The 26,864-nt window shown below is 40.3% G+C and overlaps 2 protein-coding genes across 2 annotated transcripts in view; one reads left to right on the top strand and one right to left on the bottom strand.

Moving 5' to 3' along the window:
• The window catches only part of LOC137265193 (ATP-dependent RNA helicase SUV3 homolog, mitochondrial-like), a 29,904-nt gene extending 23,353 nt beyond the window's left edge, over positions 1-6,551 (bottom strand). Inside the window, exons 1-2 of the mRNA XM_067800535.1 lie at positions 6,171-6,551; positions 519-596 (exon numbers count right to left, since the gene is read on the bottom strand). Of these exons, the coding sequence (XP_067656636.1) occupies positions 519-596; positions 6,171-6,414 (322 nt within the window). The 5' untranslated portion in view covers positions 6,415-6,551. The remainder of the gene's footprint in view (positions 1-518; positions 597-6,170) is intronic.
• A 143-nt stretch (positions 6,552-6,694) lies between these two features.
• LOC137265413 (serine-rich adhesin for platelets-like) lies at positions 6,695-26,489 on the top strand. The gene is made up of 16 exons (XM_067800810.1): positions 6,695-6,789; positions 7,279-7,611; positions 8,438-8,561; positions 9,175-11,899; positions 14,025-14,138; positions 14,331-14,486; positions 14,799-14,887; positions 15,377-15,528; positions 15,807-16,855; positions 16,966-17,079; positions 17,387-18,879; positions 19,821-20,089; positions 20,617-20,791; positions 21,008-21,071; positions 21,469-21,568; positions 25,757-26,489. The coding sequence occupies exons 1-16, from the start codon at positions 6,778-6,780 to the stop codon at positions 25,796-25,798; spliced, it is 7,011 nt and encodes a 2,336-aa protein (XP_067656911.1). The 5' UTR covers positions 6,695-6,777; the 3' UTR covers positions 25,799-26,489.
• Positions 26,490-26,864: the final 375 nt, after the last annotated feature.

The following is a 26,864-nucleotide window of genomic DNA, read 5'->3' as shown; positions in this document are numbered from 1 at the left end:
TTACTTTTGTTCATAACACAAAAGCTAACTTAAAATGCCACTGAGAAATGGTGAAACTATAGCACTGCAGAATCTAAAGCAATAAATCTTAGCACTACTTTTCGTGTGCTTGTGTTTCATAACGTAATGGTATCACATGTTCATTCTTCCATCACTCTTGGTCACTTGGATGTATTCATACACAATTCTTCAAATGAACTTGTTACAGGAGTGATGTTTCATTTTTTAATTTGTCTTAAACTACAAATTAAGTCCCATATTGGATGATAATCAGGAAATAATATTTGTAATGTAAAAAAAACCATGTAAACCTCTAAAACAGTATCAGATAAAACATCAAGCAACGTTCACTCATTATACCCACAGCTGCCCTGTCACAAAAGTTAACTTAATGGTCTGTTTGAGAATGGCATGTATTGTTTAATCATAATTAATTATAAGCAATCAAATGATACCTGGCAAAAAGAAATCAACCTGAAAACCCTTTACTAAAATCTTTACAGAGAAATGTTCCTTACTGTCAAGACCATTTTCTTGAGCAAGTTTGCGGATTTCTTGACGACGATAAAAGTCACTTAGTGCCTTTAGAATATCCTCTGAAACAAAGCAAAACACATTGCATCAAAACATGCATAACTTTATACACATATATGCTCAAATCCACTTCCAAATATGCCTGAACTAATAATACCACCATTTAGGTAATAAGTCATTTCGCCCCAAACACATTCTCCCTAGCAGTAGCACAGTTTCACCCCCAGTCATTTTACCCCAAACACATTCTCCCTAGCAGTAGCACAGTTTCACCCCCAGTTACTTCACCCAAGTTGTTTCACCTCATTTAGAGGCTGTTTCACCTCAGCAATATAAATATCATTACTATCAACTGTAAAATTGTTTCAATTTTATAGTAGTCTATTTATAGTGTAGACACAGCATATTCAGACTGTTTGAATGACTGCATCTGTTCATATTGGCAGGTGTTGGATCGAGTGATGTCCTTCAGTGGCAACTGCAAGTAGCTGCCTCAGACATAAATGAATTTGTGAAGAGTTCCTTGTGTGTGTACTGTGTCCAGAGAGGAAGAAGATTGTTGTGGATCTTCTTCAATTTGTCTATTGTTTATTGTAAACCAAAAGTCACTGTGTTCTGTAATCTGATTGGTTGAAAAACATGATTAAATGGTATTAGATTCCCAGAAACTGAAAGACTATTCACCGCGCATTGACACGTAAACAATTGTTTTGTTGTGTCATCAACAGTGGTGACGTCATTCAAATCATATTGTGACGTAAAGTTAGAATGACGTCACAAATGAGCAACTCCAGATGCTACCATGGGAACCAGCTGAAATGGCCAGCTGATGACACTTTACTGCTGTACTCATACTCGATGTAAACGAGTGCAGACAGTAAAACCCCTTTGGTTTACTTTTGTGTTTACAATGTCGATAAACATCATGTGTTGGCCAATTTCCGGGTGTTATTGAGTATTTGAAGCGCAGGAATGCATTTGGAACCGACGGCGTCAGCCGGAGGTTTCAAATGGAACATTTCCGTGCTTCAAATACTCAATAACACCCGGAAATTGGCCAACACATGATGTTTACCTCCTAATTGTCGCACTTGAGTTTTCACTTGGTTGGAATCATTTCTCAAGAGTGGCACAAGAGCATATGTGAGATATAAGTTTAAGTCTGATGTGCCATCTGAACTGAACTGAATTTCATTTACACTCCAGGAATGTACTGCAACATTATGGATACAAGCTTACATCATAATGTACAACTTAAATACACGTATGAAAAATAAAGTGGTCACAAATACAGTCAAGTCTCGTTAATCCAACCCCTGTTTATCTGACAATCAGCTTTATCCGACACTTATGTTGGTAACAAACTGAATAAACATACTCTAGTCTCATTCATTTAGTCTAAGATCCTTGTTAATCCAACAATTTGTTGTGCAACAGATGATATCGGATTAACAAGACTTGACTGCATTTCACTTGGGGCAAGAATATACTGTGCATACATTTAACCAATTTCATGAACAATGGTATACTTATGCAATAATGGTTTTCTTTTGTAGAAGTGTTGCTAAAAATGGGACATTATCTTTTTTGTAAAATATTGCTAATTTCCCTGTTGTTTCTAGTTTCTTAGAGTGAAAAAGCTGGTTCACTTTGTGCATACTCGAGTTTCTATAGAAACAGTTCTTGATACATTATTTCCTTTCCCTATGTCAAGGTACGGAAAATTAACAAAAAGTGAAATTCACCACCAATACCATTTACATTACAGAGTACATAATCTTTCATTAGAAGTTTTGATCCATCATTCTGTTTCAGTTGGTGGATAATGGTTTGAAGTTCTGAAAATAAGTAACTCCCTCCGAGTATTATAATGTAACCTATAAATTCAGAAAGGTTTCATATTTCAATTGAGAATTTATAAAAAAAATCATAAATAGCTTCTCTTGAAGATTTTTCGATGTTTGGTGAAAACAAAATGCATAGTTTGGGTGGCTTTCTCCGCTAGGTTCATTTAATATTTAGGTGACACATCACAGTAGCACTTGCCTGATTGCTGAAAAACAATGCCTAATTAGAATTAACAGATTTAAGTATAATATCATTGTCAATGTATACCCAATTACTTGGGGTAAAACAACTCTTAATTAGGGGTGAAATAGCCCCTCATGTGAAACTGACCCAGTTTGGAATTGGGATGAAGCAAAACAGGTGAAATGATGTGGGGTGAAACGACACAGAACCAAACAAGATCATACGATCATGAGCAAGTGAGTGAGTTTAGTTTTACGCCACACTCAGCAAAAAAAAATATTCCAGCTATATGGTGGCAGTCTATAAATAATTCAGTCTGGACCAGACAATCCAGTGATCAACAACATCAGCAGCAATCTGCGTAAGTGGGAACCGATGACATGTGTCAACCAAGTCAGCGAGCCTGACGACAAACATAGTCACCTTTCATGGCAAGCATGGGCTGCTGAAGGCCTTTTCTACCCCGGGACCTTCACAGGTCCAGGATATCTGTGACCTCCTAGTCATCATGCCACCGTGTTTTGACATAATCTTGTATTGTTATACTAATCCTGCATGTGATAAATGTGTATCAAATAGATTAACATAATAATTCATATTATGCAACAAATTGTAACATATAATTACAATAACATGACTAAGACCATAAGAAATTTCAACGGACTCCATTATCAGATCCTTGACATGAATTCAGCTCCAAATCAACTGTTCACAGGGTGCCATATTTGGTTATGTTGAGCAGTAAACATCCATAAGTATGTGACAAACAGGAAGTCATGAGACCACATTTGTAAACCCCTTTAGTCCTGAAATTTTGTTAAATGTTTCTTAAATTGTTTCTCAAAGAGCTGTATTTGCCACTGATGACGGTGGTCTATAAATAATCTAGTCAGGACCAGACAATCCAGTGACCAACAGCATGAGCATCAATCTACTCAACTGGGATATGATGGCATGTGTCAACCAAGTCAGCAGGCCTGATCACCTGATCCCGTTAGTTGCCTTTTATGACAAGCATGTGGTGTTGATGACTAATTTTAACCCAGATCTTCAGGGGTAGCATATGTTTTCAACTCATACAACAAAGTAGATGGGTCTTGGATGGATGTGTCCGTGTGACCCACATTTACATCCTCATCATCACCTAACATAATCTTATTCTTGGATTAACAGCTCCAATATACATTTAGAAAAGAAACAACATTACAGTTTAAGCCACTGATTAAATAGGTAAAAGCCAATAACATGATTAGTGCAAGTGTATTATCATCAATGAAGCCTATGATTTTATGGATAACATCTTCATGTTTACTGCACTGAGGGATGTAGATTCATACACCATAATCAAGCAAATAGTGACTAGTGGTAGTCCCGGAAGTTCGACCTCTGGGTCGAAATATAAATATTTTGATGTTGTGACATCAGTGTTGTTTTAAGGGATTAAAACACTTGTTTTCTGCAAAATTAAAAATATGTCTTCCCAGGCCATGAAATACAACATGTGTACCAGTGGGCTTACTGGGTGAATTAAGTTCACACAATTCATTAGTAGTTATTCGGTTTAATACATTCACTTGCATGCTATAAGAAGTTTCCACAACTTCATCATCATTTCCACAACTTCAGTTGGATAATATAACTAAGTTTATTCCTACTTGTCATGGTAGAAGATACATATGTGTCAATGGCATGTGTTCATTGTGAACAAGAAGAAAAGGAGAGACAGGATCTCATGGAGATGCCTTCAGAAAGACTGCAGATAAATCTCAACAACGAACAACATTATCTCCAAATTATCTGGAGACCACAACCACGGACTTGTACACAACGAAGTCAGTCTAAGTAATCTTAGTCTCAGTGTATTTCGTTACACTTCACCACTGAGTCCAACAAAACCTTATGGGAGGTCGCATCAGGTAACCTTTGAGATTGACCAATCAGAACACAGCTTACCAAATCGCGAAAGTGCACATTTGCAAATACCTTTTGAACTTTTTATCTCGAAAAGGTTCATACCCGAACGATTCCGAATGCTATATAGAGTATGCTCCTTTCCGGGTGATCCAATTGGCGTACGTACAACCATGTACAACGGTGAGTAAACAGTCACAGAAAATAGTGTTTTGGGCAATATTCAAGGATGTCATCTTGCGGAATTATTAGCTAATGGTAATACCATTGGGAGTATGGCATTGCCATCTCAAGAAGATTCTGGGAAGACAACATCCCAACCTTTTCCAGATGACTAACTTCTTGGAAGGTGAACAAGGACTGAATGAGGCAAAGATGATTCAATACAATGCCAGCCAAGGACAGCCCCCAAAAGATGAAGTACAGAGATTTAGGAGAGAAAACTTGTAGTTCCAGGTTGCAAACAATGCCCTGACATTGTTGGAACACCTGAACAATGCTCCCTATTCTCTGAAGTAGTTGAGCTCCTGATTCTAGGTTCACGTGTATCTGTGTTGCCTGTATATTTTGCTTTTACCATATATGAATTGTATTATTTAATTTAATTCATAAGAAAGTGGACATCTGTATCGCTAAAAACATTTTATGTATAATGTTAGATTATGTATCATATTTTATGCTACTTAAATGTCACATGCAACCAAAAAATCAAACACAGTTAAAACACAGTCATCATTTATTCATGATGCATTGGTGATTAAGCCTGATAGGTGTTAATTGCATGTGGTCAGTGATTGAAGTTGTGCATTGCATATTGTCATTAACAGAGAAACAGGCAGACCTGTAAGAGTCAATAAACCAGAGATTGAGTTTCCTCTGTCCTCTGTTTTATGTACCGAACAGATTGTTTACTTGTTTGTATACACAACCAAGACTAGACTACTGCTCACGACCTCATACTCCAGGCAGGCATACTGTTTCAAGCTCCGCGAACATATTCACTGCGCATGCATTATGAGCGCAGCACAGCATAGCTGTTGAAACCATCTCTAAGAATGCTTAGATAAAAAGGATATTTTACAGATTGATTCTTGTCCAGCTATTATCCGGTGAACATTTTAGCTTTAACTATATCGTTGTGAAAACACTGACTGCCCATTATTTAGAACCAGTCGATCTTAAACACATATCCCTGCAAACCGACCAGTTTGTTTTAACACTCATCCAAACGTTGAACTTACAGGACCTCACCACTGCAACCAAGTGATGAGAAGTATAAATATACATAATATATTTCAACAATCATCACATTAACGTAAGCATGTAATTGAATAACAAGTGGTATTGAATGAGACCAGCTGGGAAGTAAGAAAAAATGGCCATGAAACTAACAAGGTGGGGGGACTGAGTAGTAAAACAGGTGAAAGATAGGGTGCCAATTAATGAAGTCTGCAACTCTTTGCAGGCCTCTGTTATCCATAATGTTCTATGCTTCATTACTGACTCACCAACTTCTAGAAAGAAATTTGTAATGTCATCCCTTGAGAGCGGCACCCTGGTGAGTGTGGACATCATGAACATGTGACAAGAATAGAAGGTTCATATTTCAAACCCCATCTAACCTTATACCATCTACTGCTGATGAAATAATAATTGAAATATAGCGAAATAAACCAAACATGTCCACAACAAACCTTTCTTCAAGATTCCTGCAAGTTCAGCACCAACATTTATGTCATCAGTCCTGTCTGACGGATTTAACTTTATAGGCTGAAAGAGTGAACTGAGATCCTTATTTTTGCCGTTTGTTCGGTGTCTTTTGCAAAACAACAGAATTGATGGAGGTGACGATAAAACCTTTGGCGAAATAAGCATAAAATGTTTATGTTTTAGGTATTTAAGAATTAATCTTGAACTATAACGAGTTGTAAAAGCCATTTCAGGGGTTGTCACGCCAATTCCATCCGTGAATATGTAAAAACAAACAACGTAAACAGCTATCTGACGCCGGCCGTAACTTGTGTCATGCTGTCAGTTATTTCTTATGGAAGCTGACATGTTGACTGTTGTACTATGGGTAAATGTTTCTAATCTTATTTTTTTATGTTGAATCTAATCAGCATGTGATTTGGACAAAGATATAAATCTTATTGCTCTAAACATATTTATCTATATGCTCTTGGTAACAATTCTTTCATATAAAGAACCGGAAGTAGCCGATATCATTTCGAAAGCAGTCGCGGCAAGTCTAACATAACAATGACAGCTGCACCGTAAACAACGCATTTATTTAAAGGCAGAATGGCCTCACAGGTATAGCGACAGTTAACAGAGATGTCGTTTTCTGATAACATTTCATTAGCTGACATACATACAGGTTGCTATACAGCTAACAAGATTAAATGGAACCGCAACCAGGTTAAGTCCAGTTGACTGAACAGTGCACAAGTTTGGACGTGTTTTTCGAAAACCGCAAGCAACATTTGCTCGCATGCTCGCACATGTTTTTTGAAGAAACACCGTCTCATTCGAACTTTCACTAATTTGTGTTTGTTAAGCAGAGATAACCTGATGAGTCGTTTAGCTCTTTCACTGCTGAAATGATGATTAGGCAGGAACGAACTGGATAATCATTTCAATCAACAGTCACACATATTTGGTAAATTATTCTCAAACGCTCTTTTCAGCTGGAATTCAAACTACAAGAAATACAGTGATTTTGCATCTGATGGATAATAATGGATCCTTACATATTGTTGATAGGTTGATACATGTTCTTGATGCATATTTTATTTTTTTCAGGTTGATGCAAGCAAGTGGTTTGAATTAACTGAAGATTCGGACTCAGATGATGAATGTCAACCAAAACGTCACATGGCATGTCATTCTGTTGACTGTGACTATGATCCAAAGACAAGTCTTCGTCTGAGTGACGCAACACTCAGTCAGCACACACTGGAGCAGAGTCAGTCGTTTGACTCTTTTGGTGACAAGTCCAAACATTCAAAAGTTTGGGATCCAACTCTCAGTCAGTATACGTTAGGAAAGAGTCAGTTGTCAATGTCTTCATCAAACCAGGACAAAATGGATACCACAGGCTGTAAAACGGTGGATGTTGAAAGCTTGAACTTGCAGGTAACAATGAAATATTGACTTCTTTTCTTTGCAATCATTGGCGCCCAGTACAAAATACTATAATTTCTTCCTTCTTTATGCCTAATGTGGACATGACAAAGTTATAGACATTCTAAGGAATTACAACAAGAGTATTATGCATGCTGTGTATGAGTGTTTTATATGCTTTTGAAGATATTTTCATCTCGAATATGTATAGGTTCTTAATGTATGTTGATGCAATATATTGTATCCCCACCTCATATAAGTTAAAACAGATCTAAATAATGTTTAACTTGAGCAGAGTTATGCAAATATAAATAATATCTATGGCTGTATATTGATTTCATTAAAACTGAGATGTCTTGTTTAGTTGTTGTTGCATCTACTCAGATAACAAATGTTTCCATTTTTGTAAGAAGCACACTCTTATTTTTATATTTGCTGCTTATTGTTGCCGAGATTGCATCATGAGCCTGTATTATGTATATGTTATTATGCATGCAAGCAGAACTGCTCTTCGGTAACCCATACTAAATGAAAGAATTGACAAACAGTATTGGGTTGTAAGGTTTGCAGATTGGTTGGTGCAGGTTGTCATACTACTGTTGTGTAGATTAAAAATGCTCAATCACCATACTGTCTGGTCCAAACGTGAATATTAAAAGACCTCTGTCATACTCATAGAGCTGTGGATTTCCTTGATGTGGTATTAAATAACAAACCATTGGATTCTAGCAAGGCTAGCAAATTGTATAGTGTGTTGATTATGGTTAAGATAGTCAGTCTGATGGGTTTTGCGACAGGTTAGATGTTGACATGGCGATGCTATGTGTGTTGTGTTCAGTTTCAGACCCTGCTGGCTGATGACAGTCAGGATGAGGAGTCCACTCAGCTGTCGTCTGCTTCAGACCAGCAGCTTGGTTCGTCCATGGATGATCCTTGGAAGTCAACCACAGAAGCATCTGAAGGTACACCAACATGGATTTTTCACAATTTTTTTACTTATTTCTGTGCACTGTTATACACTGCAGACATCAATGTTCAGCATGACTTGTGTGCGTTAGTTCACTTTATTGGTAGAGTTGTGTCCCTTTGTCACATCAAGACACTGTTGTTGCTACCTAGAATAGTTTGAATAAAGCATCAACTACTGGTTTGTTATTGTATATTTTATGGTATATTTACCAAATATTTGTGAGATGTGTCATAAGTGATTATGGATTAATTGCAACACTCATTCTTTGCTGTCCTGATACAGTTAAGACTGAAATGCTGTTCAAATTATTTCAAAGCAGTATACGATCCTTTTGATTATTACTGATCATGTTGATGTAACCATTAATGTAACATGTAACTTCATTTGCATTCAGTATATTCAATTACATCATTATGAATGATTCAGAAAGGTTATAAACTTTATCTTTGCGTGATCCTTCTGTGTGTTTGGAAAGTGAAATTCACTGAAAAACCATAGTTTTGAAAAAAAAGAAAAACATCTGTTGTCTTTAATTACTTTTGAGTAGTATGTAAATTCTTACAGGTATGTTGTATGTTTTGGAATTTGTTTTATTTTTCGTTCAGGTGCAAGCTTGAGTGAGTACCCCTTGGAGAGCCTAAGACTGTGTCTGGACGACATGGGACAGTCTGAAACAAAGGACAACAGTGACTGTGAGGAGGTTGTCAACACTGCCATATCGGAAGTGTCGAAGAACTTCATCACGGGCAATCTCTCTTCCTACCCACTCCAGTGTGGAGATAGCGACTTGTCCTCAGATGATCAGAAGGTTCACCAGAAATCAATGGAGGGAAAATACCCCGAGACTGCATTTGGCATGTCTGACAGCGATTGGGTGACGGAGTCTGACACTAATGTGAGTCCGAGGATGGAGAAAAGCAAGACAACGGAGAGCACCTTCAACTCGATGTCCTCATTCTCCCCTCCCCTCTCTAGCACAGTTTTAACAAACATGAGCGTAGCCTCAGCTGTACAGAATCATGCACTGTCTGTAATCCAGGAAGCTTCTGTTGACAACACTGCAAGTTTTAAAGAAATGCCCAAAGATCTGTCCACTGTGTCAACATCAAGAGGTAGTTTTTTGGGCAGGGATCATGAAACCAAATATCTTGACTCCATAAACACAAAGCAGAGTTTATCCATGCCATCTCTTGATAGTGTTAAATATGTCCAGGATTTGAAGGATCATACGAATGAAATTCTTCAAGATGGAGGTTCCAGAAGTCAATCTGCTGGAGCTGAGTTTCTGTCCAAGTTGACAGAAAGGGAACGAAGGTTTGATGACAAGAGTCTTTCTTCCACATCTGTATCTGCCAAGTTCAAGTCATCAGATGCAGTACCCAGGACAGAAGGGGCATTATCATCTATGGATGATGGACAGTTACAGTATGCCCCATCTCATGTTGAGGTGCAGAGGATGGGGTTGTCACAGGATAGGGTTAGATATGGTCTCGACAATCTGCCAAGTACTGTGGACCTAGCTAGGAAGTCCGAGATGATACTAGACAGGACTCTATCCAAGCTCAATCTAGCTGGATCAGGGGAGGGGAGACATTCATTCCCACTGTCTGGCCATTCAAGTGTGGCTGGAGATGAGTACAAACGACATTCTCTGGGACGTCTTGAGAGTAATCTGCACGCTGCACCAAAATCTTATTCAAGACAGGAGGAGTTAGTGAAGACATTATCAGGGTCAACACAGTCGTACCAGAGTGATGACCTCACTCGGTCCATCAAGTCTCTGAGCTCTGAGGGCTCCAGCTCTGCTGCTAGTGATGAGGTGGCCAGGCTGATGGCTAGAAGTGGCAGCTCAGCTGATACGACTATGTCAAGGGGAGATGAGTCAGATGCAAAAGATGGTTGTCCCGAGTCAACAAAAATTAATCTTACTCATGAAGGAAGAAGGTCTGAACCATCTCAAGAGGAATGTGGTGTTGAATCTAGAGTCAGCAAAGTCTTGGCTGAAACTGCTTATATTAACACATACTCTTCAGATGCTTATGAAAACAGGAGTTCTAATTATAGCACTCATTCCTTGCCTCTTCCAAAAGAAAATACCCAGATGACAGCTAACAATGTTTCCCTCCCCCCACCCCCACCCCCACCAGTTGATCCACAGTCAGTCAGTTCTGACCTGCCTCTCCCTCCTCCCCCTCCCCCTCCCCCTCCCCAGGGAGAAGAACTGTCTGCCAGTTTGGACTACAGGAGACTGCATCAGGACCTTCAGGAGATTCAGAACAGTTTGCAGAACAATCTCGACTTTGCTGATTCTGGCAATGAGTCTGTTCAGTCTAATGATGTAGATAGGGAAAGGGAAGTTCGGACGCCTGTTGGTTCGGAAACTGGGAGTGAGATTGTTCCAAGCACCACTAACACGCCTGAGCAGAGTCGTCGTCTCCTTTGGGACTACGGAGCAGATATTGCTTGTGCGGGAAACCAAACTGGTCGTTTCACATCGAGAGACACTGACGCTACAGAAACGGACTCTGAAGATCATCCAAGGTCATATGTAGATAGAGCTCAGGTTGCCCAGAATGCTGCTAAAAGACAGAGCTATAATTCAGAGGGTGAGGAGACTCATACTTCCGGTAGCAGCAACACAAAGGCTGAGGATGCAGCCCCAGCTCAAGGCACAGATGATGAACAGACAAGCGGGATGGGAACCCCAACCAACCGCAGCGTTGACAACATACTGTGTTCCTTCCGTGCCCAACGGTCTCTCATAGAGGCGCAATACTTAACCGGCATGGCAAGTCAGGTGTCCCAGATCCTAGAGGGCCAGGACCCCCACAAACAGGCTCATGGAATCCTTGACCAAGTCAACAGCCAGGAACAGGAGCTACTGACTAGACTAGCAAATCGACCTCCTCTTGATTCCAGCTTCACAGACACGTCACTGAACGCCTCCAACAGAAGTATAGTCCTCACTGACAGTGATGTCAGAAAGAGGCTGGAAATGTCAGGGCTGAGCTCACCCGACAGGAGCAGAACCTTTGGCCATGCATCTTTTACTGAATTTTCCACTCCCAAAAAGATTAATAACCCTTTTGCAGCTTTCAGTAATGCCAAGAGCTTCCTTTCGAATCAGCTCCAAGAAATGTCCAATAAGACCTTTGACCACAGCATAGAGTTGAGGACACCTCTGCGTCGTGTGGTTGAGTGCTACCCCTTGTATGGGTTCAGCAAGGATACAGAAAACAAATCAGCAAGTTCTAACCCAGCACAGTCAGATTCAAGGATGGATACAAAACAGGTGTTGTCTACCGAGTCAGTGCACAGCAGAGGGGGCAGGTATGTTCTTGTCCAGATCAATTTAAGCCCAAATGGGTACAATGTGTGAGGCCCATTTCTGGTGTCTGGCATAAAACCATAATCACCAACTCTTCAGTTAAGCTCCAAACTCCAGTTGTTGTGTTATATAACATCACAATGCAATGCAAGATATTGAGTGTCTTTGTATGCAGGACTTTGACAATATGGCTGTCAGGAAGGCCATGTTTTAAGTCAGAACATGTGGGCACAAGTCTACAGCATTATGTGTTGCATGTTAAATTATGTAATTGAATAAATAACTGGTTCTTGAAACACACTATGCTCCAATTTGCAAATTATGGTAATGGTAACAGTGCTAGCTGCATTGGGATTCTTTATGATTACAAAAAGGGCATGATGGAATTGAGACTTTATTGATGTTTATCAAATTTTGTGATCTTTGATCTTGTGTGAAAGTGATTCTGTATACCATTCACAAATCACCCAAGTTTTTCATATTACTGTCAGTAGTCTGTTGTACCATGTGTTTGAGTAGATATATTTTTTCATTTTTCCTTATCCTGACTCATGCTTATTTGCTTGTCTCCCTCTTCCATCCGAAGTTTTAGTGGAACATTTGAAACCCCTTCAGGTTTTCTTCTTCAAAAGGGGACATAAAATAATACTCACTCACCAGTACCCTTCCTTTCCTCCATATTTTGGTGCCAGTATTGATCACATGACCGGCCATATTTGTCACTGTCTCCTTTGCCCAACAGGAAGGTTGTGTGGGCGACTTGGGGACTCTATTAAGTCTATACGGCACTTCTCTTGTTTTTTTCTTTTCAGACTTCAATCCAAATTTTACTGTATATGTTTTTCGGTCTGTGTATTTATTCGTGTGATGTAAAACTTTGTGTATAATTTATTATTGGATTTAGATTTTCCGTTGAAGGAATCTACGATTGTGTGCGAATACATGGAGATCTCCGATGTTTGGCGCAGGTTTCATGTGCTCCTACTCAGTCATCTACACATATGCTCACTTGTGTATCTCTGGGACAAACCAAACAGCTAAGTTACGGACAAGCCTGAGTGTTAGCGAGGGAATCAGTATTGCACAAGATTTCACAATGATCATTTGACTGCAACACTGGTGACGTCACATATGGAATCTAAGACTAAGCCCTGCGCAGAATGCAGCTATATTTTTCTTGTGTCTGGAAGTCATCTGCAGATGTAAACAACCCTTCCAACGTTAGAAAGCCTTCATTTACAGCCCAGATCGCAGTCTACAGCATCGTTCGATTGTCTTCACAAGACCTAGATGTCTTTTTACAGCCGATGCAATGTTGTCTGTCTGGAAGTTTGCAGCAGCAGATGACAGTTTCTGCCATGCCAGCCAGCCAGCTATAAATACACTTCAATTGGATGATAGCTCGCTCACAACATTTGATTCAGCAGATTCCGGTTTCAACATCTTCATTATAGATGAAGCTTGTACCTGTTGGTACTACCTCGCCAACTATCTTCATGAATATTCAACTGACTGAAACATTCCTGCAGCAACAAGCATGACATACACATAATGGTATCACATTGCTGGAAGGTTATTGATGAACTCAGAGTTGCATCTGACGCAAGTTCTACATTCTGGGGAGGAAGAAGTGTTGAAACAAGATTCAAGTCATGATACCACAAGTTCTTCTCTCTCCATTACCACTATGACAGTGGCAGTGTCTTCTCGGTTATTCACCTCCGCGCAGCATTTGACCTGAAGGAGAAGACTACAACTACGTCCATTACAGTGTTTGCACTGAGATTGGCAGTGCCTTCTAGGACTGCTAACCTCAGCACAGGACATGACACACAAAGGGAGGTTACAATTAAAGCTGCTTCAATGGTTTGTGAATCCTTGTTTCCAGGTTAGCTGACCAATATTGGCGCTAAAATATGGAGGAAAGGGAGGGTACTCATGGGTGAGTGTGATTTTTCTTTTGAAGAAGGGAACTTCGAGGGACTTCAAGTGCTCCTCTAACACTTTGGATAGAAGAGGGAGACAAGCAAATAAGCATGAGTCAGGATAAGTATAAAATATCAGTTTTATTCAGAAAATTACATTATGGTGATGACTTACCTGTTACAAAATGTTACCCATGTTTAGGGGCCGACCAGAAGGTGTTTCACCAGAGGAGTTCCCGTCTGCCCCAGACTTGACTTCCACTACGACCTCGTCCCATTCACTCACAGAAAGAAGACTCGCATCATCAATGGAAAGGTGGGTTGAGAGAACCAAATCCATTTTTTCAAACATGAAACAAGCCTTAAAGCTGTTGCTGTAGACACTATGAGCTCATCAGATAATACCTTTTTCTCACTATTTTCACCATATTTAAAACAGAAACACATTTTATAGTGATATTTATTGAATATTTAGTTTGAAAATTCAAGCAGTTGTGTTGTTTGACAGAAATGTGTCAGAGAGGGATGTGATAGCTGACCGGCCATGGTCTGGAACTGAGTATGGTCAGACCTCAGGCAGTGTCCAGCGAGATAGTCCCGAGTCATCCCCAATTGAGTCAGACCTCAGTGGTGGTCAGCGCAAGGACAAGCTCCGGCCATACAGGTCAGTGGGGAAGATGGCTGTGTTGTGATTGTTCTGTTATGATAGTGCATAGTACGGATTGTAGTAGAGAAGGAAAGACTGACTTTGAAATTCCTAGCACTGCTAATATAGTTATAGAGATGTCAGATGGAATCAACGACAATCAGCATTGTCTACATGTATCTTGTGGGTCTTTTTATAAACGATGCTGTAATTGTGAGAGAAAAATTCTTTTTTTTTTTTGTTTTGAGTCCCACATTAAAGTTTTCATGTCGTTTTGTCCTGTTTGTCCTAGTAGAAATTTAATCCCAGCTTGGGTAACATGTGTTTCAGACCTACTGGTAGTCGTGACCTCTATTACACAGAGAGTGACACAGGGTCGATGGCTGACAGTGTCACAACTATGGAGAGCACGCACACAGGTAAAATGATTTTGAAATGTAGCTGCCTTTTGAGAATGAAGGATTAACGCTAGGTGTTTCATCTATAATGCAGGGTTCCTAGATTCCTCAAGCCCTCTTAGTGCTCACATTGTTGTATGTTAATGTATGGCACTTGTGACTATCTTAGCACTAAGAGTGCTTTGAAAATTGAGGCCCTGGGTTCCAAGATTAATGCTACTTGTGCTGTTTTTAAAATACAAAGTTTCCATGTAAACCCCTTGCTCTGTTCATCTACACTGCAAAGTTTTTAGATTAACCCCTGGTTCCCTGCGGTTGATTAGAATGGAAGGTTTGCAGATTAGCCCTTGGTATACCATGTTCACATAGAGAGAAAGGTTTTCCAGGTTATCCCTTGGTTTACTAGTTTAGATAGAGAGCAAGGTCTTCAGATTAAACTTTGGTCTACCATGGTCATGTAAACAGCAATGTTTCCAGATTAACTTTGGTTTCTTTTGTCTGTGTTTGCAGGATCTGATGATGCCACTGCCCCCTACTTTCCCCCTCATGTGCTGGGTACCCGGGGGGATGCAGGCACCCAGCCTCCCATATCACGGAAATATCAACAACCAGGCATTCACATGGAACCGTCTCTATCAACAATAGAGGAGAAATCAGTTTCAGTAAGATGCTACAGAGTGAAATGTTTGTGGAAGAATGACATTTATAATTCTTCACACAGTGTGTATTAACCCAATGTGCACCCAGTTTGCATTGTTGATTCATATCAGCTAGTGTTTAAAGCTAAATAAATCTGCATCACTTTGTTTGTTCATATATTGACTTACTTTGCTTTGATTGGCTTCTCTTGCTGTGAGACTTGATGCAGAGTTTCACAGCCAACACCAGCTTATACAGGCATCTTGCAGTGAATTTACGTTGATTTGTCCATGTTTTTCAGGATGAAAGAGACAAAATACCCATGGAGACTAGCTGTACTGGTTTGGAAAAGGTTGGAAGCCGGGATGTGAGATCAGAGAAATCGCTAGATCAAATGCGACCTTCGAGTCCTCGAGACACTCTCAGTAAGACGAGTACCAGATCTGCCCTGGAGATTGACTCAGGAGTCGGGACGAAGAGTAACTTCACCACTGCCACTATGACTGATACTTTGCAGCTGAGAGAGAGAAGAAATCAGATGGAACCGATGGACGATGATAGGAGGCACATGGATAGTGTAGACTACGGTTCTCGTTCAGACCAGCTGGTGAAAGACGGGACATATAGCGCCAACCTGAAGGTGTTAGATACCCGTGATGGACAAGGGTCAGACAGGAGAATAGAAAGTAGGTCACAAAGTCAGTTTGAAGAAGAAAGGTCAAGGTCAGATGAAAATTTGCCATGGACATCATCTGGTAATTCTGAGAATCCCCAAAGTCACGCTGTGGAGGGTAGGTCACAAAGTCAGGTTAGCGATAGACAGTCAGGGTCGGGACTTAAGTTTGGAGGGACACCATCTGGTAGTCAAATAGATGATCGACGTGCTGCATTGCCCTCAGAGAGTCGCACCAGTCAGGATTTGGAAAGTAGGTCACGGCAAAGTGGAAGCCATAGTACAGGTCATGGAAATGGAAGGAATGCATATGATAGCCAGTCTGGAAACACAGAAGCCAGAAGATCTAGTGATAATGTTCTCAGTAATGGTAGGCAGGTCTCTGAGCAGTATGTGGAGTACAGATCAACCGTCAGAGATGTACCTGACCGTGACTATAATGATGGTAGGTTAAGGTCAAGGTCGGATGGTGACCTCATTGACAGGCAGCCCAGGTCTGCATCAGCGGCCCGAGATGGTCAGCTTCCTGAACCACCAGCCTCACCGATCCACCCACATTCAACACTGAGAGACTCAACGATGAGATCAGATCCAAGACACTCCACAGCCATTGACACTAGCACTGACCATAGGAACAGCATGGGCAGATTCCAAGATAACCACATTCCAATGGAAGAGTAAGTTTTGTGAAATATTCTTTGATGAATACTTTTCTTTACTTTATGCAGTGGTACTTAAGTCTCTCCTCATCTACTACTCTCTTATGTGTTCTGGATTTTGATTTCAGAGATCAAGGTCAGAGCTCACAAGGATCATCTCTGAGGAGTGGGAGAGATGGGCGTCAGAGGTCATCAGATCGAAAGGATACCAGACAAAGGATGGAACAGAATAGAAATTCAAGGTGGGATAACAATGACAATTCAGTAGCTTCACTACCAAATTTTATGGAATGTTTGCTTCATACTAATAGTCATGCTATGTTCTGCAGCACATACAGCATTTTTTTAGTTAATATTTTATTGTTCAAACACTTTAACAAAGAATGGACCCTCACCCAGGGTAATGAAGGGCACAATATCACTTAGGCTGAAATAAGCAGTAATACATGCAACATTTCAGGACACAAAAGAATTTTGTGAAGTCTTTCCTTCAGTTGATGTGAGCCAGTGAAGTTTCCTGACTTAAGAAATGCCTCTACCATGTTACAGACGGGGGCAGGTGGATGTAAGTTCCTCTGAAGATGATGGCCACCGAGCAATTGACCGGGCTCCTGTGAGTCGGCCAGCCCAGTTGCTGAGGGAGACTCTAGAACAGGAGGCAGATCCAGCTGTCCCTGTAGACATCAATCTCCTGTGGCAGAGGTTCCAGGAGCTCAACCAGACTGACAGTGACACATCCCTCAATACCACACGCATGGAAACCCTTGCCCAACTACTGAGGAACCCAGCTAAGCATCTGGTGAAGTCCTACTTTGAAGACCAAGAGAAACAGAGAAAGACCAGAGAGGAGAAGACGTCTGAGGAGAGGGAGAAGAGGAGGAGTCAGAGGAGGAGTCAGAGGAGCATCAGCGAGTCGGAGATAAATGGGAGCTTCTCCGAGGTGATGGTGAAGGGAAGTCCTGAGAAGAAGGCAAAGACTAGTTCTGTGAGGAAGATGAACAAGAAGAATGCTGGTGAACGAACACAGGAAGGGGTGGAAAATCTGTATTCAATCCCAGAGGATATGAGCTTCGATCAGAGAAGGTACAAGAAGATGGACAGTCTCATTGATCCTAATATGGAGAAGTTGAGGGAGAAGATTCGACGACAGAAGGAGAAGATAGAGCGAGAGCAGAGGAAGGAGCTGAAACGGATGGAGAAGCTGGTGAAGCTGGAGCAGCTGTTGTCGGCAAAGAAAAAGGGGAAAATCAGCGAGTCAACTTTAATGGATCAACTAGAGTACATCTCTACAACGTCTGCTCCTACAGATTCCATGGAGGACATGACGGAATCTACGCTGACCATGTCTGGAGCAAATAGTGAGATTCTCACTGACGACAGCACTACTGCTAAGGATAGCAGCATTGAGATGCAGATGATAAAGTTTGCTCGGAATCAGCCTCCTGAGGGAAAACATGATGCTGGTTTTGGAGAATATCTGCAAACTGTTCAGAGGGACATTGATAAGAATGGAAAAAGTAAAAAGGCAGAGAAGGTTCGCACCAATCAGAAGCTGAAGGAACAGTCCAAAAATAGAGCCGATAAAAGTATGAGGAGTTCTATGGACAGGTCGGTTAATGAGACTGAATCTCTGTATGATTTCCGTGAAGTTGATATTCAGATCCAGGAGAGACCAAGACACGTCGACTTCCCACCAGATAGTAACCGAAGGGCAAGGTCAACATCTAGAGGATGGACACGGGATGCTGCCACAAACTATCCATCACCTTTGTCTCGTAGTCCTGTGAGTCCTCATAGACACAAACAGAAGAGGACGAAGTCAGAGGGCATCCAGACAACCCCAAATCTTCAGCGATATGCATCAAAGTCAAGGTCACCCTCACCAGGTCGTAGACCAAAGCAGGTACAGATGAGTGCGCCTTTTGCCATGAGAGAAAAGACAAGTCGGAGTCAATCTCCGCCATACTCTCGTTGCTTCACACCCGAGTCCATGGGAACCCAGCACTCAAGACAGAAGAAGAAGAAACTACCAGCCAGTCCAAGTGAGTGCTTCATATTTCCAGTCAGCAGAAGTCTGTGATTTGATTTAAAAGATTTAAGGATACAAGTCATAACAACTAATGTGCTACCAACTGAGCATAGTTCAGTAACAGGGATCACCTGAAATGTTTCAACAGGAAACTAAGAGAAAAGAATATCATAAAAAATGAATGGTTAAGTTTGTTCAAATCTGTACACAAATTGATGTCTTTTAGCGGCATTTAGAAGTTGGTATATATGACCAAGATATTTTATGGATAAATCTTCTTTTAATTCTTTGATACACGTTTCTGGATCATTTCAGACCCCTTCATCAGTGATGGCATCAGGTGTCAGTTCACCTGATGAAGGGGTCTGAAATGCCCGCTGATACGTTGTGTGTCAAAGAATTAAAAAAAGATTTGTCCATAAAAGATCTTGGTTGTACACAAATTATCTTGACGAAGTTATTGAAGTAGGTGATTGAAGTAAAGTGATTGGAGTGATTGGTTGAAACCTGGAGTATGAAGATGTCTGAAGTCAAGTGAATGGTTGATGGAATGCATGGCATTGTGCATCTCCTAGACAATAAGTAAGTGGTTGGTACTAAGACTGATATGGGAAACAAAGTGCTTGACAAATATGTGTTAGGACATCTATAAAAGTGAAGGAAAAATTATTAATGACTTTTGCATGGATAGTGCTTAATACAGGGATGGCAATTTTCTACGGATCTGTGGATTTCTGGCAATTTTATGTCAAGCTGATCACTTGTGATTGAGTCGTCTGTATCCCCAATTAATGACACAATATTGAGTTTCCAGTTGAAACCAATTTTCCTGTTGCCATCCCTGTTAATAGAAGGTGAAGGTGTAAGTCGAGTAAGTAAATAGTTCACAGGATGTTATCATCTTTTGCTGATGTCATAAAGTATACCAAAGAAGAAGGCATTTTTGAATTCCAGAGGGCATTGCGTGGTATGTGGAAGTGAAGGATCCTCGCCCCTGGAGGCAACCCCTGAGAGAGAGGCAGGAATATGCTGTGAAGCAGGCATGGGTGGCCCCGGGGAGCAAGTCCCAGTGGCAGACAGCACAGCCGCAGGGCATCATGGAGGAGGAGGATGAGGAGAACCAGGGTTACCAGGAGACTGTGGTGGACAGGATACAACAGCAGGACCTTCAATCCAAGCTCATTGAGGAGGAGTATACATTTAAGAAGTCACAGTCTCTGCAGGTTTGTCTTTGGATAAGGTGTTTAAAGTAGAGCTATACTGGACTTTTGTATGTGTCACGCGATTATGAAGGATGGGGAACAATGGAAGTCCCCGTTACTGAATTGCTGGGCGGTTGGGTAGCCTAGTGGTTGAAGCCTCTGTTCAACTTGCCTGGAAGATCTGGGGTCGATTCCGGATATGTACAATGTGTGAAGCTCATTTCTGTCTGTTGTGGAATATTGCTAAAAGCGGCACAAAGAAAAACCCACTCATTCATTGAGTCATATGCACTTGTGCAATATACAGAAGGAATGCAATAAGTTCTTTCTTCTGCAGAAGGTGGATTGTTCCTTATCTGTGCTTAGTTTAAGGACTTTGTAAATTATGTTGTTTGAATTTCACATGAGATGTCTTCAGTGTCATCAATGAAAGCATGAAAGCACTGAGGCATACAGGCAGACGCACAAATGCAGACACACAAATGCACACTGACATGCACACACATACAGATTAAGTCTTTGCTCACAACCCGTATTCTCTGTGTCAGGATGCCTTCAGACAGAACATGCAGAAGTTCATATCTCAGTCTCGGGAGCGACAGAAGCGGATGACCTTGGCAGCAGATCACCGCCGTATGCAAGAAGAGCTGAGGCTGGAGAGGGAGAAGATCTTTCCTGTCCAGAGAAAGCATGGGACCAACCTTGATGTACATCCTTATAGTGGTATGTCAGGGATTAAAGGGAGAAGATCTTTGATGTCCAGAGGAAATACAGGACCAAGCATTATATATATATTATCCCACTAAATATAGCCTGTTTCTTATTCCCAGTTTTGTTTCTTGAACTCTCTTGACAACTCTTACTTGATTTCTGGAATTGACTCTGAAATATACCAACATAACAACCACTGAATAATTCTTTGAGGCCGTTTCTTTCCAGAACATTTGTATCAGCCAAAGCGACGTGTATTCACCAGACAGGAACAAAAGGATCACACTCAAAGGTGAGACACAACAGCTCATACCTCACCATGGCAGGTCACATTGACACCAGACTGACCATCACCTCTAACTTTTTAGAAACCATGGGACCTAGGAAAATAGTACTTGTGATACCTGTACCAACGATAACAAAATTTGATGTGACTCTCCTTCATGAATGTTTTTGATAGTCATCAAGATGAGTCAACACATCTTAGTGTCAGTGTAAATTTTAGTGTGTGGATTAGACTGTTTCCTAAGGTTGTTTCGTTATGCATTGTAGAATATTTTGTTTTCTGAGTATACTCAAACATGAGATTGATGTTAATCTGCAATAAAAGACCCCCAGCTAACTTTTCAGTGTTTTCTTGTGCTTTGCTGCTGTCTGCTTTCATGTCTGTATATTACATTGTCTTGTAGAATATACAAGCGACTCCCGGAAGTTATGAGGAGAGAAGAAGATCGAAAGCGAGAGAACCAGTACCGACTGAACCGACTCAAGTCGAAGGTTTTCACCAAGGTGAGGCAGATATTGGTGGAGCTGAATACCATTTGATATTGACTTTGGAATTGTGTTGATTGAATTTTCTTGTCTCTAAGCCCATGCTTGAGGTAACAGGTGACTAACAGGATCAGGTGGTCTGACTCACTGACTTAGGTGACACGTCATTGTATCACGGTTGCATCGATCAATGCTCAGGCTTTTGATCATTCCAGACTTTATTACAGTAGAAACCGCCTAAGTAAAAACTGCTTAACTAAACATATCGGATAAGTAAGCACTCTTCTTTGGTCCTGGCAAACTTCTTCATTAATCATCACTATTTGAGTTCTGTTAACTAAAATTGGATAAGTAAACAATACCACTTAAGTAAACGTTTTTACATGGTCCCTGGATGTAAATTACTGACCAAACGAGACCTGATAACTAAATTAACGATCACCACATAATCTGACATGAGGCACATGTGTCAGTCACCAGGTAAATAAACATCCCACTTACAGCTTCTCTGGCGTAAGCAGTTTACAATACACTGACAACTGGAGGCCAGCCCTGATGAGTTGTTCATTGTTATATGTAGCTTGGGAGTATCAGTGAGTAGACCGGTGCAATAAAACATGTTATATTACTTACAAATCTTGTCCGTTACTCTGTCATTTGTAGATATTGATAAGTTTGGATAAGTAAAAAACCTGATAAGTAAACAATTTTGACAAGTCCTTTGAAAGTTTACTTATCAGGTTTCCACTGTATTTACAGACTGCCACCAATAGTTAGAATACTGCTGAGTGCAGCGTTAAGCAAAAATGTTGGTGAATAATAATGAGGCCTCATTTTAAAATATGGCGGACTTGTGACAGCACTGTACCAGGATGTAAGGCTGTATGAGAAAGAGATTATATTCAGACCAGTTAACCTCCTTATCCCAGATAAACATTGTCACAAGTCTTTTCCCAGTCTTCAACGCAGCATACATAGCATACAGGTGGAAACACATAAGCCTCCTTGAACTCTGAATGCTAGTCCAAGGTATCTCAAGGTGCATACTGGTGCTTAAGTTTTAAACATAGGGACATAATTGTCCTACATGTGAACCGAATGACCCATGGGACCATCATTTGAATGAGAACATTTATCTTTTAGGAGATAAACATCATGTGTTGGCCAATTTTCGGGTGTAATTGAGTATTTGAAGCATGGGAATGCGTTTGGAACCGATGGAATATTTCTACGTGTCAAAATGCAGTGAATGGTCTTGCAGTTTCTGGGAATCTAATACCATCTGATCATGTTTTTTAACCAATCAGATTACAGAACACAGTGACGTTTGATTTACAGTGCTTTCAGAATACTAAACCATAGGGACGGTCAAACTAAGAATATATATTTGGTAATAGCTAGTTTATGATTTGAGAAAGTTACTAATTGTAGAATAAAAAATTTAAAGATTGACATTTTAATTTATTTGAACATTGTGTCAGCAGACCATTCAACAAAGCAAATGAAGGGTCAGTAGAAGTGGTAGGATCTTAGGTCATAATAAATGTCTTTACGCTCCAGCATAGTCAATAATTATACTCCTGCTATGTGGTAACTGGGATATATAACTGTCATTCCGTCTGTCCTTCATTCCATCTGTCCTTAAAAAACTTTGTGCAGAGCATATCTCTTGAAGTTTATGTGCTAGGTTCACCAAACTTCACACACATGTTAATCATTACCCATTGATGTCTTTCGCTGTATTTTGAGGTTTTTCAGAATTTTGTTTTTTGCTGTTTACATGGAAACACGACTTAGTGCCAGATGTGTTTTATGGTTTTGTTTGAAGCAAATCTCTTAAAGTTTACATGCTAGGTTCACCAAACTTCACACACATGTTAATTATTAGCCACTGATGTGCCTTTTGCTACTTATGTTTTTTCAGAATTTTGGCTTTTTTGCTGTTTCTGTGGAAACCTGACATGGTTTCAAATGTGTTTGATGGTTTTGTCATGGGCATATCTCATAGAATTTACATGCTAGGTTCACCAAACGTCACAAACATGATGCGCCTTTTACTATATATTTTACATTTTGTGTCAGAATTTGTTTTGTTGTTGTTGTCCATGTAAACACGACTCGGTGCAAAATATGTTTGATTTTTACCTGGCCACAGCATATCAACGAAACTATACTTGCTAGGTTCACCAAACTTAATACATAACTTAATCAGGACCCACAGATATGCCAGGTGCTGTTTATTTTCAAAATGTGATTATTCAAAGTGTAACGTTAACTTTTCACTTTTCATGGTCTTTCTTTGTGTCATATGTACCAGTCTGTGGTTTATTCTCTGTATCTAGAATCTCTGGTCGGTCAATAGGCTACAACAAAAATCCGAAAATACTAGGGCTAACACTCGACCCTAAACTCACATGGAATGCCCATATTGACCGGTTACATCATGACTGTCTAAAGAGGCTGAACCTCATGAAGGTCATTTCATCAAAAGCTTGGGGGGCCGATTTTACCACCCTAAGAACATTCTATCTGACATATATCAGGAGTAAGATGTCATATGCCATGGAAATCTGGTCATCATGCTGCTCAACGAGAATGAAAAGACTTTCAACCTTACAAAATTGTGCTCTCCGTCTCATAGTTGGTGCTCTGAAAACCACGCCAGTTGGGTCACTTGAGATAGAAGCAAACATCCCTCCACTTCAGATCCATTCGGAATCAGTTATCCTGAACAGAAGGATTAAAAATCACTTCCTTCCAAAAGATTCTCCAGGGCATCTCAAGAAAAACAAAGCAAAGAACTCCTTCTATGCAAGATCCAGCAGGCTACTCAAGGAAAGAAACATCTATCTCCCTTCTAGGTCAGACCCCAACTTCTCTCCAACAGCAATCATGAATGATATACCACCATGGCAATGGAAACCTCCAACCATAGTAACATCAATTCCAGAACAAGCCAATAAGTCAGAAAACCCAGTCAAGTTGAAGATGCTAGCCTTGGAGTTAATCCAGACTAAATATTCAGAATACAGAAAGATCTACACTGACGGCTCCCTGGATCCAAACAATGGAAAAGCTGGGGCAGGCATATATCTCCAAGACGATGAGAGTAGTGTCATCATTCCACTCACCCCCTGCTCAATCCTCAGTGCAGAACTTACAGCAATAGAAAGAGCCTTGCTGGAAATTAAAGATCTTTCCAACTCCGGTCCTTACACCATCCTGACGGACTCTTTATCATCCCTGCACACTCTGTTGTCATACAAACCTACTGAGTACTACCATCAAACCAAAGCCATCAACAGTCTGCTACAAACCCTGAAAACTGTCATCTGCCTACAATGGATCCCAAGCCATGTAGGGATTATTGGGAACGAAAAGGCTGACGAACTTGCCAAGCAAGCATCTGAGTGTGGCCCTCTGCTAAAACCTATGTCATCTCTACCTAGTTTGAAATGCAGAGTGAAGGAAACCTCTAGTGATAAATGGTCAAATATCTGGCTCAATAACAGCAAAGGTCGAAAGTACTTTGAACTGCAGGAAAAACCCAACAGAATTTTCTACAAAAATATCAAAAGAACGGATTAAGTTACCATCTCTAGAATCCGACTGAACCACTTTCCCTGTCAGAGCTATCTAGCCAAATATCATCTGGCAACTGACCCCATTTGCACATTTTGTAATCAAGAAGAGGAAGATCTTGAGCACATCTTATTCAGATGCCCCGAATATGATGAAATCAGGTCAACAGCCAACAACAATCTTAAAGAAGCCCTTGAAAACAGAAATAATGAATGGGCTCAATTCATCAATATAATCAAGAGGAGAAACGAGAGGGTACATGCAAGGGCCACGACGCCAGAGGCATGCTCCACTACCTAACCTAACCTAGATTAGTTATTTCCTTGATGTTATCAACACGTGATTTATTTTCCGTATCTACATGGATTGTTTTGTTAATTTCGAAAGTACAAACATAGTTCTGATTGATTCTAAATAGGCCCATGGCAAAACTATTATCTAACATGTATATAAAATTTAGTAGAGTCAAGGAGAAAGTTTTGTGAGCTGCTGATCCTTGTCACATTATATATCATATCGGTCATTTCCATGTCTCAAAGTGGGAAGCGGGGATATGACATCTGTGCTCACTTCTACACGTGTATTTCATCATGTATATTAAAACGTTTCATATTTGTGTTTCAGAGAGTCCAGAGACACATTCTGATAAAAGCTGGGAAGTACTGAGGGTGTTTCTCCTCAACAGCGCCACTGTGATATTGATATTTATTGTTTCCGAACTGTTTTCTGTTGGTACAATAATCATGTATGAGAAGATAGCTCATTTATCACTGATTCACATCGACCTGTAGACCGATCAACAGTTCATCATTACTCAAACCTTTGATCAATTTCATGTATTGGGACAGTGAAAACTGCTAACCTCCATGTGTATTTATTACCTCAGATGTTAAGAGTAAATTTCAAAGGAAAGTTGATCCTTTATGAAAATTTATTCAGTGTTTCTCACTGTATCTACGAATTGTATATAGATCATATTCATGTATTGAAGATGGAGATCAAGTGGTTAGAGTGCTATATTTATGTTATCTTTTGATTGGCTTCTATAGCTAAACCTTGATAGTCTGGAAACCTTGTATTCTGGACAGCTCTCGGGACACACTTTTCCATCAATATGAGGGATTTTACTCTCTCATGATTTATTGTCAAGGTATTTGTTATTCTGGGCAAACATTTTGGAAATGGAACTGTCTGGTTTAACAAGGTTTCACTCTGTAGGAATGATGGGTAATCTCCTTCAATGTTCTTCCGTCCATTCCGTACTGCCTGGAGACAGTAGTGTTTTCAGATTATTAGTACAATGCATTTTCAGTAATGTAGTTTTATATATAAGGTGTACAATACAATACCAACATTATTCAACATGGCTTTGTTTTGTTTGGAGGATTGGAGCTTGGTCTATCCTGAAGAGGACATGCTAAAATAACTGAGATATTGTTCAAAACAGCATGAGACCAAACTGACTTGTTTGTACAAGGAAGTCAGAGCATTTGTAGTTGGTGACAGCTGAATAGTTTAGTTATATGATGGTGGGTCCACTCAACATGTGGAGAGAACCTGTTACTGTGTGCCTAGAAATATTGTTACAGTGCTGACAAACAGGATTAGGGTAAACTGGATTCAAACCCATGATCACTGATTCCTAGCACATCAAAGTGACTTAACTCTGCACAGTGAATTCTGCAACTGAGACAACTGGGTTACCAGTGAACATGAGGACTGATTCAGGAAA

This window comes from Haliotis asinina, chromosome 15, assembly GCF_037392515.1.
Source record: "Haliotis asinina isolate JCU_RB_2024 chromosome 15, JCU_Hal_asi_v2, whole genome shotgun sequence".
In the NCBI taxonomy this organism is placed as follows: domain Eukaryota; kingdom Metazoa; phylum Mollusca; class Gastropoda; order Lepetellida; family Haliotidae; genus Haliotis; species Haliotis asinina.
This window is presented reverse-complemented; position numbering and strand designations above follow the sequence as displayed.

Excerpts from the sequence above, each read along its gene's own strand:
- LOC137265413 (XM_067800810.1), top strand. Across the intron at positions 7,612-8,437 it reads TTGAAAGCTTGAACTTGCAG|TTTCAGACCCTGCTGGCTGA; the intron begins GTAACAATGAAA and ends TGTTGTGTTCAG. Across the intron at positions 11,900-14,024 it reads GTGCACAGCAGAGGGGGCAG|GGGCCGACCAGAAGGTGTTT; the intron begins GTATGTTCTTGT and ends ACCCATGTTTAG.